Source organism: Phalaenopsis equestris, unplaced genomic scaffold (genome assembly GCF_001263595.1).
Source record: "Phalaenopsis equestris unplaced genomic scaffold, ASM126359v1 Scaffold000198, whole genome shotgun sequence".
NCBI classification, from domain to species: Eukaryota; Viridiplantae; Streptophyta; class Magnoliopsida; order Asparagales; family Orchidaceae; genus Phalaenopsis; species Phalaenopsis equestris.
The window spans coordinates 1,015,171-1,032,575 of record NW_018164640.1 but is presented as its reverse complement, the minus strand read 5'-3'; the positions used below and the strand labels follow the sequence as shown (position 1 = coordinate 1,032,575).

General features: G+C 34.5%; 1 protein-coding gene across 1 annotated transcript in view; it reads right to left on the bottom strand.

Moving 5' to 3' along the window:
- Positions 1-227: 227 nt before the first annotated feature.
- LOC110022579 (probable protein phosphatase 2C 50) overlaps positions 228-17,405 on the bottom strand; it is a 32,614-nt gene continuing 15,436 nt past the window's right edge. Inside the window, exon 5 of the mRNA XM_020721605.1 lies at positions 228-891. Coding sequence (XP_020577264.1) covers positions 554-891 — 338 coding nt within the window. The 3' untranslated portion in view covers positions 228-553. The remainder of the gene's footprint in view (positions 892-17,405) is intronic.

Genomic DNA, 17,405 nt, shown 5'->3' with positions numbered 1-17,405 from the left:
TAGCCCCCCTAAGAACTCTTCGTAATTTTTCCTTTTTATCAATAAAATATCTGAAAGATGTACCATCATCATTTAAAAACTTGAAGCTGAGATCATAGTCCCGATAAACAGATCACTCCAGAATAACTCAAGCATGCCAAATTCAACATTTAGATATGAGCATACTATATAAATTTTTAGAATGCACAATCAAACACCTGCCTTAAAATAAAAAATAGCATTGAAACGACTCTTATGAATAGTAAAATGTCGAATTAAACATACATTTTCATAAAAGATATACAAAAGATGTCCAAGCATAATTTATATCAATTACAATGAAGAGCTGAACACCAGTATTAGAATTTGAATTTCCATCACCAAACGCATGGTGAGTAAAAACTCAAATCATACATCATAATTGCCGTCCTATATCAGCATAAAATAGTAATATACCTAGTGAAACTTTACAGCCCAAACGAAAAAAAGACAGAATGGGCAAAAATTTAAAACTTACTGGCTATATAGTAAACCCGAGTTCCAGAAGAATAAAAAAACGAGAAAAGTTACCTACTTATGTTTTGCCCTTGAACTTCCTGTGTGCTTTGAGATCAACCACAACCACAGTGATGTTATCCTTGCTACCCTTCTGAAGTGCGAGTTTCAAGAGGTAATCTGCAGCTTCTTGCGCGGCAGGATGCGCCACTACAGCCCTTCGCGTTGAGCAAGTTATGCCAGAATTCCTTTTGTGCCACAGCAAAATCCTCTTTCGAGCAACCTCACAGGCCTCTTCATTGGACATAACATCCCATAATCCATCGCTGGCTAGAATTAGGCATTCGTCTTCTCGTGCACGAGGAACGATGACGACCTCCGGCTCAGGAATTATCCATGGTTTCAAATATCTATCCCCTGCAAGCAAAAGCCAGTAATACGTTTTTTACTTGACAACAGGAATTGTTTTGACTACTTTATATTATAATGTTCATAGCTAGCAAGTAGATAGATGGCAGAATTTATCTCAACCAGAAAAATGGGAACTCCAGTGGGGTCTTCTTTTCCAAATTGAACACTTAGACTAATCAAGAAAGCTCCAATGTTGGCCTAGGGAAAAGGTGGTCTCAATCAAGACAGAATTTGGATGTTGAGTATGTTCATGTTTATTCCCAAAAGAGGTTTCGGGAGACAAATATGTAATCCGTTAGCAACACAGCAGGGACCAACATCATGACGTGTCAGAAGATATATATTGAACGGGTCTTCTAGTAGCCAAACTAAATAAAATTAAGAGAAAATTATGCATATAAAACAGAATATTTAGGTGCTGCACAAAAAAATTGCCGCATTCCATGGGAAGTCGCGGTACACCTTCCAAATGGCGATTATTCACAGATCTGACATCCACCTTTTAAAAAAGTATGCACCCCTGCATAGGGGTGCAAATGTGTCTAAGCCGAGCTCAAGCCACCTTGGCTTGAGCTTGAAGTTTCATTTAATCATTTAATTCAGTTCGAGCTTGAGCTAGAACTTTAATTTACTAATTCTTTTAAAAGAAATGAAATATTATTAATTTAAACTAGTTCTATAAAAAATAATAAAAATGAGATAAATAATAAGAAATAACTTCATATAAAAGTAAAATAGTATTTTAAAAATTTAAAATAAAGTTTTAAATTTTATTAGATTTTATATAAATATTTTGTTAAATAAGCCGGCTCGAAGCAGGGGTTAGCTTGAGCTCGAACTATTAGCTCACGAGCCATTTTTTGAGCCAAGCCTGAGCCTGCTCACGAGTGAGGTTGGCTTAGTTACACCACTACCCATAAATTTGGCTGTGCCAACAACAAACTTTTGGGAATTTGATGAAAGTGAAAAATATAAATTGGAGTTTTGACACATTGAAGAGGGTGGCGGTTCTTTAAATAAACAAGATTTGAGTGCTACAAGGGCAATACTCCCAGAAGTAAAAATACCTGGCAGCTGTATGCCCAACCATTCTAATGAAAATGCTGGTTTTATTTTCATAGCTTGCAAAATTTTGTAAGTGGAACTCTAAATTGATTCAAAGTTCAGAAAGTGCAGCGCATCTAAAATAGATTATATTATAATAATTCTGAGTGGAACTCAAATTGATTAACAGTTCAGTATGTGAAGTAGAACTTAAATAGATTCGTAGTTCAGAAAGTGCAGTTCTTGGCATATATTCCTCAAACATACAAAAATTATTTGCAAATAAATTACAGAACTCTCGCGGATGCTTGATGCAAAGTTTGTTTTCATCTTTCAGATGGGAAAATATATCAAGATAAATCATTAAAACTCAATTATAAAACAAAGCAAAATTTTTGCTTGGAGTAACTGATTACGTTAAAAAGATTTTAAAAATTATTAAAGTTATTAATCATGTTTAATTAATAATTAAGTTAATATTAGAACTTTCTTGCACGCCAAAATTCTGTTTGCGACAGCCTTCACCATTCCTTTGCATTCCAACCACAAAGCACAACGGTCACTCATGCACATCTCCGGGCCTCATTTTCCTCTCTCTCGCTCCCACCTTTGCCTCTTTTGTTCAAATATGGAAGCCGAGTCGCATCTCATTTCCTCTCGATCTTGCTCCTCATTGTACGCCGCTTCAGTCGAAACTCCTTCACTGTGATACCATCGTTATTGGAGCGCATACAAAGAAGTCTGAAACCCTCTGCTCCTTGCACCGAAGCCACTCCATCTCTCTGCACTGATGCCCCCAATTTGATATTCCTACACCCAAACCAAACGCAGATTTCATCCCTTCCACTTCCTCCTAACCCTTCCACTTCCTCCTATATTCATACACTGAAACCAAACGCAGGCTTCATCCCTTCCACTTCTTGTTTGAACGACAGACAAAATATTGTATTTATTTCTTTTATTATATAATATATATATATATATATATATATATATATATATATATATATATATTTATTTAAAATAGACTTAAGGCTTAGATGAGACCAGCCGAGTTGTAATTCATTTCCTTTTTCTCATCCAGTGCTAGTGGAATTTCCCTCCACGTGAACGTAAACAAATTAATTTAACGTCGAACCACGTAAATCTTCTCTGTTTCATTGTTGTTATGTGAATTTCTATGCATCCACATCGTTTTCACATCAATTGATATGATAGCTTCGGGTTCGTGATTGGAGCAAGGCTCAACGTCGATGGCAGCAACTCTGGAGGGATTTGTCGACGATTTTTGCAAGAGTGGTTTGGCAGCTTCACCAACAAATTCGTGCAGGCTTTGTTCCGACTACCTGGTAGGATCCAACGTGGTACAGCTTCCAACGGCGTGCAGTTCAGCATAACGACGGCAATAGGCACAACAAAAGCTTATTGGACATCATGCAGAAGCAGTCGTTCTCTTTTGGAAACAGAAAAGCTAAAAGGGAAGTTCAATTTGACTTTTAAAGGAATATTCCTTAAATCTCTAAAAAGTCAATTCATCATGTGGTTATGCATCCTGTCAAAATTTAATGTAATGAAATTTGATGGCAAAGAGAACTTTGGTATGTGATAATGAGAGGTTATGGATAAACTATATTTTCTAAATCTGGAGAAAGCCCTACATAGCAAGAAATATCCTGAAGAGATGTCAGAGAGAGATTGGTTGGAGATGAATATAAGTGTTTGTGGCTTAATTCGAAATTACTTGACCCGGAAAAATTCAAACATGGGGTGAAGATAGATTTTTGCAAGGAAATTGTGGAGGATGCTGGAGAAAAAATATCTCTCATGAAGAGCGTTGAGAATTAATTCCATATGAAACATAGACTACAGATTTTAGATGAACGGGGGGGTTACTATTGATGAGCACTTGAATGACTTCACTAAGTTGTTGGCAGATTTATTAAATTTGAATGAGAAGATTGGAGATGAAGACGATGTGTTTCTTCTGTTGAATTCGCTTCCGGATGAGTATGAAAACTTCATTATGACACTTATTCATGAGGAGGAGGTCTTGAATTATGTGAAGTAACTACAATGTTGTTAAATCATGAGTTCCATCAAAGATACTAAGTCTGCAAAAATGGATTAGGCATTTACACTACGTGGAAGATCTGAGAAGAAAAAGAATTGGTCAAAAGAATGTGGCAACGACAATGCTTCTCAAAAGTGTGACAAGTATCGTGCGTGTAGTCTTAATAAAAAATCAGTGTGATTTCTGTTTATAGATTGGTCATTGGAAGAAAGATTGTCCGAAACTGAAGTTGCATCCGAGGCGAAAGCCAATATCATTGAAGAGGCGAACTCAAATGTAATGTTATCTGTACTTACTCAGTTTGTTTACAGATGGTTCGTGCCTGATTCTGAATACGGGTGCTGCCATCACATTTCTCCCCATCAAGGGTGCTTCTGTACATACAAGAAATTGGATAGCGGCGTTGTGACTATGAGCAACAAACAAACTTGTCATAATATTGGTGTAGGGAGTATCTTTATCAGAATGCATGATAATACAGTGAGAGAACTGTCTTATTTCCAGTGTATCAGAAAAAATTTGTTGTCAATTGGAACTTTTGAGTCTAAGGGCTATAAGTAGTTATCGATACAGGAGTTTTGAGGATATGCTGTGGAGTAATGATTTTTATATAGAGAGTTCGTCATCACAACAATTACTATCTTCAAGTTAGTACAATGACTTAAATGACCGTTGTTGCTGATAATTCTTCCGGCACCACTATTTTGTGGCATATGCAGCTACTCATGCTAGAGAAGTTTCACTTTAAACTTTGGTGATAAAAGGATTAATCAAAGGAGTGAGCATCTACAAATGTGATTTTTGTGAACATTATGTCTGGAAAGAACACAACAGTTCAAAAAATATTTTAGAATATGTTCACACAGATGTTTAGGCCCTGACAAAGGCATCATCATGTTTTATTGATGATGACTCTATGTATGTTTAGGTGTACACTATGAAATGCAAAAGCAAAGTGCTAGAGATCTTTATAAATTAGAAGAAATGAACGGAGACTCGGGCTGGTAAAAAGAACCCTGTATCAAATCAGACAATGGGGGGAAATACAAGAGTGTCAGAGAGGTGGGATGGAGCAACACTTCATTATTCGAGAGGCACCAAAACAGAACGAGGTGGCAGAAAGGATGAAACAGACATCGATAAAAAAATTCGGTGTATGTTATCCAATGCTGGGTTGAATCTCTATTAGATCGAGACCATAGAATATGTTTCACTTGGTAAACTGTTCGTCTTCTGCGGCTATTGGGAAGATGACCACAAAGTAGATGTGGTAAAGGCATCCTACTAGAGATTATTAACACGAGTATTTGGGTGCCCAATTTACTACACGTTCAAAATTATAAGTTGGAACTACGAGCAAAAAATGTGATCTTTAATGAATTCAGATATGGAGTCAAGGGCTTCAAGTTGCATGATATGTCAGAAAGAAAAATTATCATTAACAGTGATGTTACATACGACGAGACAAGCTTGTTGAAAAATTAGAACTTAAAGCAAGTGGAGAGTTCTATTGGGACCACAGATATGCAGCTGAAGTTAGAGTTTAATGCAACTTCAGTTGTTTCACAGAGCTTGTCCCATCCTACTAAGATATCTGATTCATTTGCAGCTCATGAGGTATCTGTTGATAGTTCTCAAGTGGAGATAGAAGAAGATGCTGATGTTGAGATTCCTGCTCAGGAATCTATTGCTAAGAACAAGATCAGGTACTAAAATATCCCAAAACCAGCTTGATTGAAAGATCATGTTGCATTTAAACTTTCAACTACATAGACAGAAATTCCTTCTCACTACAAAAAACGTTGAAGAGTCCAGACTGTGATCTTTGGAGAGCGCAAAGGTTGAAGAGATTAAATTTCTTCAAAAGAATGGAACTTGGAGGTTCGTGAAGCTCCATCAGGTGCAAATGAGTGTATGCAAATAATAAAAGATCTCACGAAGTTGATGTGCGGTACAAGGAAAAATTAGTGACAAGACTTTACACAACAAGAAGAGATTGATTATTACGAAATGTCCTCCCTAGTGGTCAAGCATCCCTCAATATATGTTCTCTTAGCACTTATAGCATAGTACAGTCTGAACTTGGAATAAACTCGATGTGAAGATTGCAATCCTACACGGATAATTGCAAGAGAAGATATATATAATGCAGCCGCCTGAATATGGAGCATCAAAAAACTTGACTTGCAAACTGAACAAGACTTTGTATGGGTTGAAGCAGTCACCACGGTAGCGATATAAAAAATTTGATCAGGGGAGCACGCAAGGAGTGTGTTGTGTGTGATCATTTTGCAAATTTGTTCTTTGGCAAGATTAGTGACAAGACTCTAAACAACAAACACATGCTGCTCTCTCACACAGAGTCTGAGGCGTCGAATTTTCAGACCCCATAGTAACAAAGGTTTAGCTCGCTGCATGCCACTCTCCTTCCCATGGTAAAACCTTTTTGACCCCCTACAACTAAAGGTTTCAATTATCAGAGTATATCAAAACAAGATATAACATTTCGAGTTCATAATTAATATTTTTTTCTCAAAAAGATTTGCTTCACTTGAAAATCACCAGATCAGCGCACACGAATCATGCTTTCAAAAGCAAGAACTATAAACATTTCAGTAAAAGACATTTCTATAGAAAGACATTTCTATAGCAATAGCTTTCATATTGCACCCTTCCCTTTTGAAGTAAAATAACATAGCAATGTATATCTTCTTAAATTCTTACAATTTACAAATCATTTATATTTCTTTCTCGAAGAAGTTTAGCCAGGCCTTGAAAATGCCCAGATCAGCACACAATTTAGCGATTTCAGAAGTCAGAACTTGAAACATTACAACAAAGACATTTCAATAACATTGTCATATTGAACCCTTCCCCTTTGAAGCAAAATAATGCTTCCCCTCAAATATGCCTTCATGATTTTGTAATGCTCCGAACATGCAAAATGACAAAGCTTTATACTAAATTTTAGGAGATAACTTTCAGTTCATCCTTTCAAATAGATTAAATTCTATTCATTTAAGCTATTATCATCATCTTTTTGTGTTCATTTTATAAAACAAAATAGTCCATTTTTCTATTTATTCCTATGAAATGCTGGTAAAAGTCTTTAAAGATGTTCTTCGCAGACAATTTTAATCTCCTATTCATACTTCCTGAAGTCTACCCTTTTTCCTTCCTAATACACATTTAATGGGTTTCTAATACATATTCAAGTGCAAACCATACCAGTTGATTATCACATTTTCTTCAATAGATATTACTAAAATCATTCCATTATGATACTTGTATCTGGTAAAAGTTTTTAAACATGTTCTTCACAGACAATTTTGATCTCCTATTCATACTTCCTGAAGTCTACCCTTTTTCCTTCCTAATACACATTTAATGGGTTTCTAATACTATATTCAACTGCAAACCATACCAGTTGATTATCACCTTTTCTTCAATAGATATTACTAAAGTCATTCCATTATGATAATTGTATTTAATTTATCCCTCCTAACAGCTCAAAATTAATCTATAACAACCTTGTCTAATTTGTAACTGCTATCAAAAAATTCTACTCACATCCCAATGGAGGTCATCCATCAATTTCAACTGCACCATAGTTATAACATGAACAACCATGCACGCTATTAATTTTAAGCCACCATGCAATGAAGCTATTTAATTAAAATTTCCTTTTTTCGGATTTAAATTCAATCATGTCAATCATACTTAATGCAAAAAAGGATGTATTTCTTTTTTCTTATGTTACTGTTATCAATTTATGGATTAACATGACTTTTGCGATAAAGTTCTCTTAGGTTGTAAAATTGGTAACAAATCTTGATCATTCTAACTCTTGAATTTTCACAATATTTGACAAATAAAAAGAGCTCATGAACAATTAATACTCAATAATTATAAATTTTATACTCAAAATAAAAATTCATTAAGATATAATTATATGTAATATTAAATACATTTAAATATGTAATTATGATAAAAAAAATTTGACATAAGTTTTTGTCAACTGTATCCTATCTGACCTCTGCCATATTCTTCTTCTAAGCCAAGATTTCCTTCCAAGTGTCCCTAGGTGGCTGGGCTGGCTCTTGACCAGAGTCTGGTCTGGCTGACTATAGGTCGGGAGGTCTGGCAAGGTTGGCCTTGGTTTGGCTTGGATCGAGATTTGGAGGCCCACGGGTAGCTTGGTTTAATTTGAAATTAAACTAAATTTAAAATTAATTCAATTAATATTAAATTATAGCTAATGAAAGTATAAACTAAGTGAAACAAAAATTAATTTAAACCCAAGTTTAGATAAATTTGAATTTAAACTTAATCTAACACCAACATAAACTTAAAACCATAATTTAATTTGCGTTGACAAAAGTCTAGTTTGGCTGACTTTGAGTTAGAAGGTCTGGGAAGGTTGGCCTTGGTTTGGCTTGGATGTGGCTTTGGGTGGCTTGGTTTAATTTGAAATTAAACTAAACTTAAAATTAATTAAATTTAAAATAAGTGAAACTAAAATTAATTTAAGCCTAAGTTTGGATAAATTTGAATTTAAACTTAATCTAACACCAACCTGAACTTAAAAGCATAATTTAATTCATAACTTGAACCAAAGAATAACTTGAGCTTAATATTCACCAACTTAAATTATGATCAAAGACAAATGTAATTAAACCCAAATGAAACATAAATTCAAACATAATGATGACTTAAACCAAAAACCAAGACCCAATGTACACTGAAACAAATACTGAAACTAAAACCCAACACTTCAGTTGCACGTAAAACATACTTGAGATTCCTAAAAACAACAAACAGTCCATGGGTGGCTTGGTGAAGCTTGGATTGGCCTAGTGTGAAATTAAACTAAATTTAAAATAAATTCAAATTAAAACAGAATTTAATTAAGATTAAATTATTTGAACTTAAGTTAAAATGTGCTAATCTAAAATTAAACCTAATTTGAGTATGACTTAAATTAAAATACATATGAAATAAAATAAATAAAAAATAAAAAAATTTTAAACCTAATTCAACCTTGAATAAACTCACATGAAATAAAGTTTAATCTAACGCAATAACTCAACATTAAACTAAACCTAATTAATCTAAAATTCAATAAAATTTAGAACTAAGTAGATTTAACACCTAAGGAAATCTAAACCTAATGAAAGTTTAAATTAAGTGAAACTTAAATTAGTTTAAACCTAAGTTTAAATAAATCTGAATTTAAACTTATTCTAACACTAACCTAAACTTAAACTATAATTTAATTCAAAACTTGAAACTACGTATAACTTGAACTTAATATTCACCAACTTAAATTATGATCAGATACAAATGTGATTAAACCCAAGTGAAACATAAATTCAAACATAATATTGACATAAACCTAAAACCAAGACCCAATGTACACTGAAACTAATGCCCCCAACACTTAACTTACACCTAAACCATACGTAAGATTCCTAATAACAACAAACACGATGCGCTAAAGGAAAGTATAAGATTAAGAAAATTAATAACTTCACCAAAGACCAAGCCAAACCCCACCTAAAAGTCTTTAGCTCAGCCCAGTCATTTCCCCATGTCAGCTGATCCTTAGAATCAATAATTAGACATCCTCGTTGGCCGAGGGAGAGCTCCCATGGAGCAATCATCATGGGATCAAATTTGAGTGCCCCAATTGGCTATAACAGTTAACCTTTAGACCAATTCCTTGAATTGGCTTATCCAATCATTTGATTATCTTCTTCAGCCCATCTCAAAAAGGAAGGGAGCCAGCCCACAGCCCTGGTTCCCTGAACCGAACCAAAAGTGGTTTGCCTCAGCCTAAAGCATCTTTAGACTAGCCACCATTTTTTTTTTTTTTTCCCTTAGCCATCTGAGCTCAATTCCTTTTAGGGCCAGACTCAAATTGATCAGAGAGCTCTATCATCCCAGTCATAGCAGAAAGTGAAGGGAATTTGATTCCCTGGTTCTCCCAAGCTCAATTAAGACACTTGATGCACTCAGTGCTTCGTGTGAACTCCCAAGTACTTTATCCCTTTCCCAGAGCCCCAGGCCGAATTGGTCGCGAATCCACTACATCGCAGGCTTGGAGTCTAAAGAAAAATCACTCTCAGGAGAAAATCTTTGACAGGAAAACTAAACACAACTCAATTAAACCAATTAACCCAATCATAAAATAAATAAAAATGAATAACATCTCTTAGAAATGTATTAAATATAAATAACAAATAAAATTTAGAAGAAATTAATACGACCCTACTTTTAGCCTGCTCATAGCTTTATTCTACTAATTTTCACCTTGCCTTCAGACATTTACTCATTGCAAGAGATATCTGATCAACGAGAATCACTGCCAGGTATGTCTTCCATAATTGAATTAACCTTAAGATTTTCCACATATGTATCACTAATGACTACATAGTACATACCCAACCTTATGAGCACAATCAAAATAACTTTAATCAAATAATAATAAAAAAAAAGTTTTAATTTTAAAATATAAAATGATTACATCAGTTGCGTGCATATCTCAAATCAAAAATAAATAATTTTAAATTTTAAAATATAAAATAATTGCATTGGTTGCGTGCATATCTACCTAGGTCGCTCGATCTTCAGAATTGAGATAAAAAGCCGAACACAATATTCTAAATTAATAATAACCTATCACTCTTGATGTGCACGCGATTGTCGTCATGGGTTTAATTTATAGGTGTTAGCTAGCAACCTTTTCAAGCAAATCATAAGTCTTAAATAGTCGAGTTGGGTTCACTCATCGTTGCGAGTGAAACCCGTAAGTCCTTACACTAGGTTCATCCCTTCAATTTATCGATTGACTCACCTTATTTTAGGATCAAAAGTAGTCATGTTGGCCAAGTTGGCTGTCATGGGACTAACATCTCTTAGGCTCTTCTTGACTAGTCTTGTTGAAATATAAGTCATAATTTTCTAAACTGAAATAAAATACTCAAACAAAATTCAACTTCAAGTTCAAAATATAAACACAACTATAGGATAGATTGAAAAAATCAATGAGTTTCCCAATATTCAGCATACTTTACCTATCGTTCGTTGGCTTTCGACAAGAGTTATTCTACAGAATGTTGTCTTCCAAATTAAGGATCCTTGAAAACTACTTTGAGATCTATAAGGATGTAGTCATTATTTTAATCAAGAAATTTTTTAGAAAATACTATTTTCTGATTTAATTAAAAAGGATTTTTACATACCAACCACAAAAAAATTGAATATAATATTATAACCACTTAAACTTTAAATATAGCATTTTAACCACCCTTTAACTTACCCACTAATGAAGGTTTTAGGTGAAATTTTTAGCTGGTTAAAATGTTATATTTAAAATTTAAATTGTTAAAAGTCTCAATTAAATAAAAAGGCTCGTGTCATTAAAGATAATAGACCCCTAAATTTAATTATATTCTATCGAATATTTTTAAAATGGAAAAAATTTTTGACCAACAAAGCCCCATAATAGTAAAACAATCACTTCGCGATTAAATCCATCATATGGCAGTATTAATATTGTATTTGATCGCAAATGAGAAGTTTTAAAGCTCCGTGCAGCCTGCATATTCTATCTTCTAATAGGTATATCCCCCAAATCACATAAATTTGAAGCAAAAAGTACAATTAGTAATAAAATATTATTTATAATAATAAATATAAACAAACCTAAAAGTTATAATATTATTATTATATTCTCACAGCACATTTAATATTCTCAAAATCAATTTCCACGGCTCAATTCTTCATACTTACAACCCAACAAAAGTTTCAGCATAATGACAGAGAGTTTCACATCATAAAAATAACCATTAAACTATTTATATGAAAAAATAGCTATGCAGCATGAGCTTGTAACTCAACGTAGTAGTGGCCTAGCTATGCATTAACTCCACTAAACGTAAATGAAATTCATATGGCAGTTTCAATAAGTTTAATTTAATTAAATCCACTTAAATTATTTTAATATCAAAATCCTTTTTCTAGTTACATGCATGAGTATCTTAGTGTTCTATTGCTAGTATTATAAAGGGGTGACTCAATCATAGTATCATGCAAATACAACATTCTATTAAAATCTCTATTCATTAAAACTATATTTCATTCTCATTTATGTATCAGACAATATACTTACAAATCCTTTAAATAATGATTTAAATTGTATTATCACACATCATTTCTGCAATATCAATTAAAATTCACTAAAATTCAAAATTCTGAATTTTCAATAATTTCAATATAGCAAATGATAGTACTAGCAAATGTATTTAATCTAGAAGAAATAAAATATTGCCATAATAATAAAAACATAAGTACTCACCTCGATGTCGGATTAAGTTACATTGATATTGAAAGTCTAAAATAAACATGATATCCATTTTAAAGTTGAAAGCCTAAAGTTGAAAGTAAACATGGTATCCATTTTAAAATTTAATTTATTTATTATGTTATTACAAATTTATTAACTTATTATTTTATTTTAAATAATCCTGCGTATTTTTTTTCTATTACATGAACACACACACACACACATCAAGCATACATATATAATTATTAAATCACTTAATGAAACTCCTACCTCTTTCTGTCGCACGAGAGATCTCCCTCAACTCTTCTTTGATGGCCTGCTAGGTCATGCCAACTACTGTGGCAGGAAAAACCACACGTTACTCTTCCTTAACACAAGCTCTCCAGGCCAATGCCATTAAAGTTTTGAGAAAAATAGATTGAATTCTGAATAGGCTCGATTGCCTTTCCCTTTGCTTTCATTCCATTAAATAACAATTTTGCAATCAATTTTAAGTACAAAATAAAGTGCATAATCTATTTTTGGCAACTTAATAATGCATATTCTTAATCTAAATATTCAGCTAAAAAAAATAAATCAGAATAAAGATATTTGAAATAAGGAAGTTTCTAATTATAAAATACTCCTAATTTAGCTGTCTGGTTTTCGTTCTTCGTGATTGACATCCCCCTCAAATTTATATTGACTGATCAAGAAAGATCAATTTGCTAACAAGAAACTGATAACATTGCCGTGACAAAAAATTTTCAAACCGCGGAAAATGTCGAAACCCAAGTGTGTCAAAGCAAAAATTTTGCCGAAGCCTAAGAATTTTGAAGTCTGAGTGTGTCGAAGCCTGAAAATGCCGAAGCCTAAAAGTGTCGAAGCCCGAGAGTGTCTAAGCCCAAAAATGTCGAAGCCCAAAAATGCCGAAACCCGAGAGGCTGAAGCCTAAAAGTGTCAAAGCCCAAGAGGGTCGAAGTCCAAGAGGCCGAAGACCAAGAGTGCCAAAACCCGAGAAGCCGAAGTCGGAGATTGCCGAAGCCTAAGTTTTGTCAAAGCCTAAAATATTTTTTGTTTGTCGAAGTCGAAGCCATCGATCTAGGAATGAGTGCCGGAGCCGAGCCAAGGCGGACGAAGCGAAGCGTAAGAAGCAGTCGAAGATGTCATAGAAACAACAATGCCTAATAAAGAAGATCCAAATCAGATGAATATTAATGCAAACATAAAAAACCTTTTTCAACCCAAGAATCCTTGTATTCCACAAGATGAGTGTGGAGCAGACAAAGGCATTGAATCCGCCGGCCTCGTTCTCATATCCATCGCTTTTGCGAGCAAGACTAAAATCGACAAGACGTAAGCACATTCGCCGACTTCACATCGCGGTTGAAAACAGTGTAACGCGAGGATGGCTTTCGCCGTCTAGAGAGCGAGGCGTAATAAGATGAATTCCGAATAGACTCGATGCCTCTAGCGAAAAAAGTCTGAAAGTATGAAGAGAAGGAATCCTATTGCGAACAATAGCAATCCGGCAAAGGAGTCCGAGATCTGGGTGCATCGAGCCCTACAATTTCCTTGCAGTCTCCAGCCCATGACCAAACTCAACTCTGTCGTCGAATGAAGCAAGCAGATGGCGAAGAACGCCAATGTTGGAGGCGATTGCGCCGAGGATGGTGGCGCCATGAATGATTGAGTTGAAATTCTACGGTAGCGTGAGCGGAGCCATAACCCTAACCCTGCCGGCGAGCCCAGACACGAAAGGGAGAGGACGTAGAGGACGACGCAACTCGGTAGAAGGCGAATCAAAGGCGGAGAAGTAGTCCTCCCTTCCCGGAAGAAGGCCAGCAGGAAGAGAGTTTTGAGGCTCCTTCAACGATTATCGGTGGTTAGGACAAAACTTGGCTCTGATACCATGTCAAAGTTTTGAGAAAAATAGGTTGAATTCTAAAAAGGCTCAATTGTCTTTTCCCTTTGCTTTCTTTCATTAAATAACAATCTTACAATCTATTTTAGGTACAAAATAAAGTGCATAATTTATTTTAGATAACTTAATAATACATATTTTTCATATAAATATTCAGCTAAAAGGGAAATAAATCAGAATAAAGATATTAAAAATAAGGAAGCTTCTAATTATAGAAAACTCGTAATTTATCTGCCTGATTTCCGTTCTTCTAGATTGAAAAACACCTCCTTCCTCCTTCATATAACAAAAGTGTACGCAAACACTGAAGAGCTTCTCCTTCAATCGAGGCTCTTTACCGAAGCCATTTCCTCAGCTCGTCATCGACGTCGTCTCCTCTGCTACACTTGAGCCTCCCACGCAGGTGAGTCTCTCCCTTCGTTTCCCCTCCCCTTTCTCTTCCTTTCTCCTTCTTCTTTTGAACTTGTTTTGTCTTCCACCTACGCAAGTGAATTATGAGTTCCCGACTGTTCGATTCCTCTCCCTCCTTTAATTGTCCGACTCCTCAATTCTCATTTCCATTCATTTCCTCTCTTTCTCTATTCGCCTCTTCTTCGATTCTTTTTTTCCATCTCCCCCAAACTGAAACGAGTAGCCATAATCTTCCTCACTTATAAAAAATACCATCAAAATTTAAAACATATTACAAATCATTTTCTATTAAGCAAGTCAATATTAGTTATCCATAAATTTTCTATCGGAATCTATCATACTATAATTTCGGGTGTATCACTATATTTGAATGTACATAATTATTAGTTTGAGTTAACTTAAATTTTTTATTTTTATTATTATTAAAATTTTCATATAATGACCTTATTGGATTTTTCATCTAGTTTATCTTAATTAATCAAGCATTCTCCAATTTATTATGCTATTACACATTTATTAATTTTTATTATTTTATTTTTTATAATCCTACATATTCTTCTCTATTCGATATCATCATCATCATTATTATTATTATATCAAATCACTTAATAAACCCACTCTCTTTCTTCCGCATGAGTCTTCAATGGCCTGCTAGAGCGCGTCGACTACTCGCAGCAAGAAAAATCGCACGATGCCCCCTCTCCCACATGAGCTCTCTATGTCAAAGCCTCCTCCTTCATTCATATAACAATAATTTGTGTGAAACCGGGAGAGGAGCTCCTTCGATTTCCGTTTGTTACCGAAGCTACCTCCTATGCTCATCTCCGGTGCTCTCTTCTGCTATGCTCGAGCCTCTCACGCAGGTAAGATTGTCCTTTCCTTTCCCGCTCTCTTCATTTCTCCTTTCTTTTTCTTCTTTTGGACTTGTCGGCACTAAAAAATAAGAAAGAAAGGTTGTTTGGGGGGGCCGCCCGTAAGAAGCTGTCGGCAGCCGGAATTGAAATCCCATCGCCCGCTTCGGAAGGACGTTTTAATTTACGTGTGTGTATATATATATATATATATATATATATATATATATTTTTAAAAAAATATAAAAAAAAAAAAAACACACATATTTATAAAATCTAAAATGATACTCTAAATAAATTACTTGTTCAAAGCAAAGGACAAGTTTGAAAGTTTGAGGCCCAATTTACCCAAATTCATAAAATCTAATGGTTCAAATGAAGAGAGGTTTCAAAAAATAAAATACTTCTAACTTTTAACTTTAGTACACTATTGAAATTTGACTAAATTTTTTGCTATTTACCTATTCTTTTTTTTTTCCAAGTTTTCCCGCGGTGGAACAAAATACGTGTTAATGCTGAAATTTTCATGATTCTGATACTATCTTAACTACATCTAATTACTTTGTTAGACAAAAGGCCCTTTTATATCCAATAATAAATATGTAGCGGGTATAGTTTAGTGGTAAAAGTGTGATTCGTTCTATTAACAACTTCAAAAGTTAAGGGGTCTTTCCTTTTTTTTCATATTTCATATTCCGATCAAAAACTTTATTTCTTAAAAAGATTTAATACTTTATCCCTCAATAGCACATTTGAGGAAAAAATATACATTATCACGATTTCTATCCAAAAGACAATCATAATTTTCATAAAAAAATTGTATTATGGAGTCGAGAAGCATAATTTTTTTGATTGGTTCAATTCTTCCAATTAAATGAGTATGAAGAAAAGATCTATGGATAATAGTACAAAACTTTCAATCGTAACTAAATCTTCAATTTTTGCGCTTAAAAAGGGGGATTAAAGCCAAAATAGCTATAAAATGATGGTTTTGGTTTACTAGAACCCTCGACTTTTTATTTGAGCTCGGTAGAAACAAAATTATTTTCCTTAGGATCCCACGAGTAGAAAAGAAATAGGGAACGAAGTAACTAGACTAGAAAGATTTGATAAAATCCCCTATTCTATAGGGATCATCTAAAAAGCAAGTAGCTTTAGATGCATTCGTAAAAAAAGCTGACATAGATGTTATGGATCTCATTTTTTCTCTGATGGGAATACATAGATCTTCCATAAAGGAGCCGAATGAAACCAAAATCAACATGCTATACATGAAGACAGTAGCAGGTAGAAACAGGACAAGTGTAACATGCTATACAGGGAGAACAGTAGCATGCAAGTGAAACAGTAGTAGGCAGAAAACAGGAGCAATACAACATACTATACATGAAAGACAGTAGCAGATAGAAACAGGACAAGTGTAACTGTAACATGACAAGTGTAACATGCTATACAGTACAGTAGCAGGTAGAAACAGGAAAATTAATTGCTGTAAAATGTAAAGCAAACCTAAACGCCTGTGAGATCCGCTGTCCCTTAAGTATAGCAAACCTAAATGCATCTCAAAAAACAAAGTCTGGAAGAAAACGTCGTCCAAGAAATCCAAAAAAAAGCGGAAAAACTCGAGAAACTCGACGAAAAAGACTCAAAGTACCAAGTAAAAGAAAATCCTCAAAAAACTTCTGGGGAAATCTCGAAAGAAAAGAAAAGTAACACGAGTGCTCCATCCCAAAACTTCGATAAAACAAAGAAACAAAATTCGGATGAGGGGGACCGCAAGCACTCGTATGGGACTAGGCTCAGATATATTTATTCTCGAGGATCCACGAAGGCTGCTCGGTCACCCGAACGTATAGAACCCGCCACTCGTCTAGAAGTGTGTCTTGAACCTCA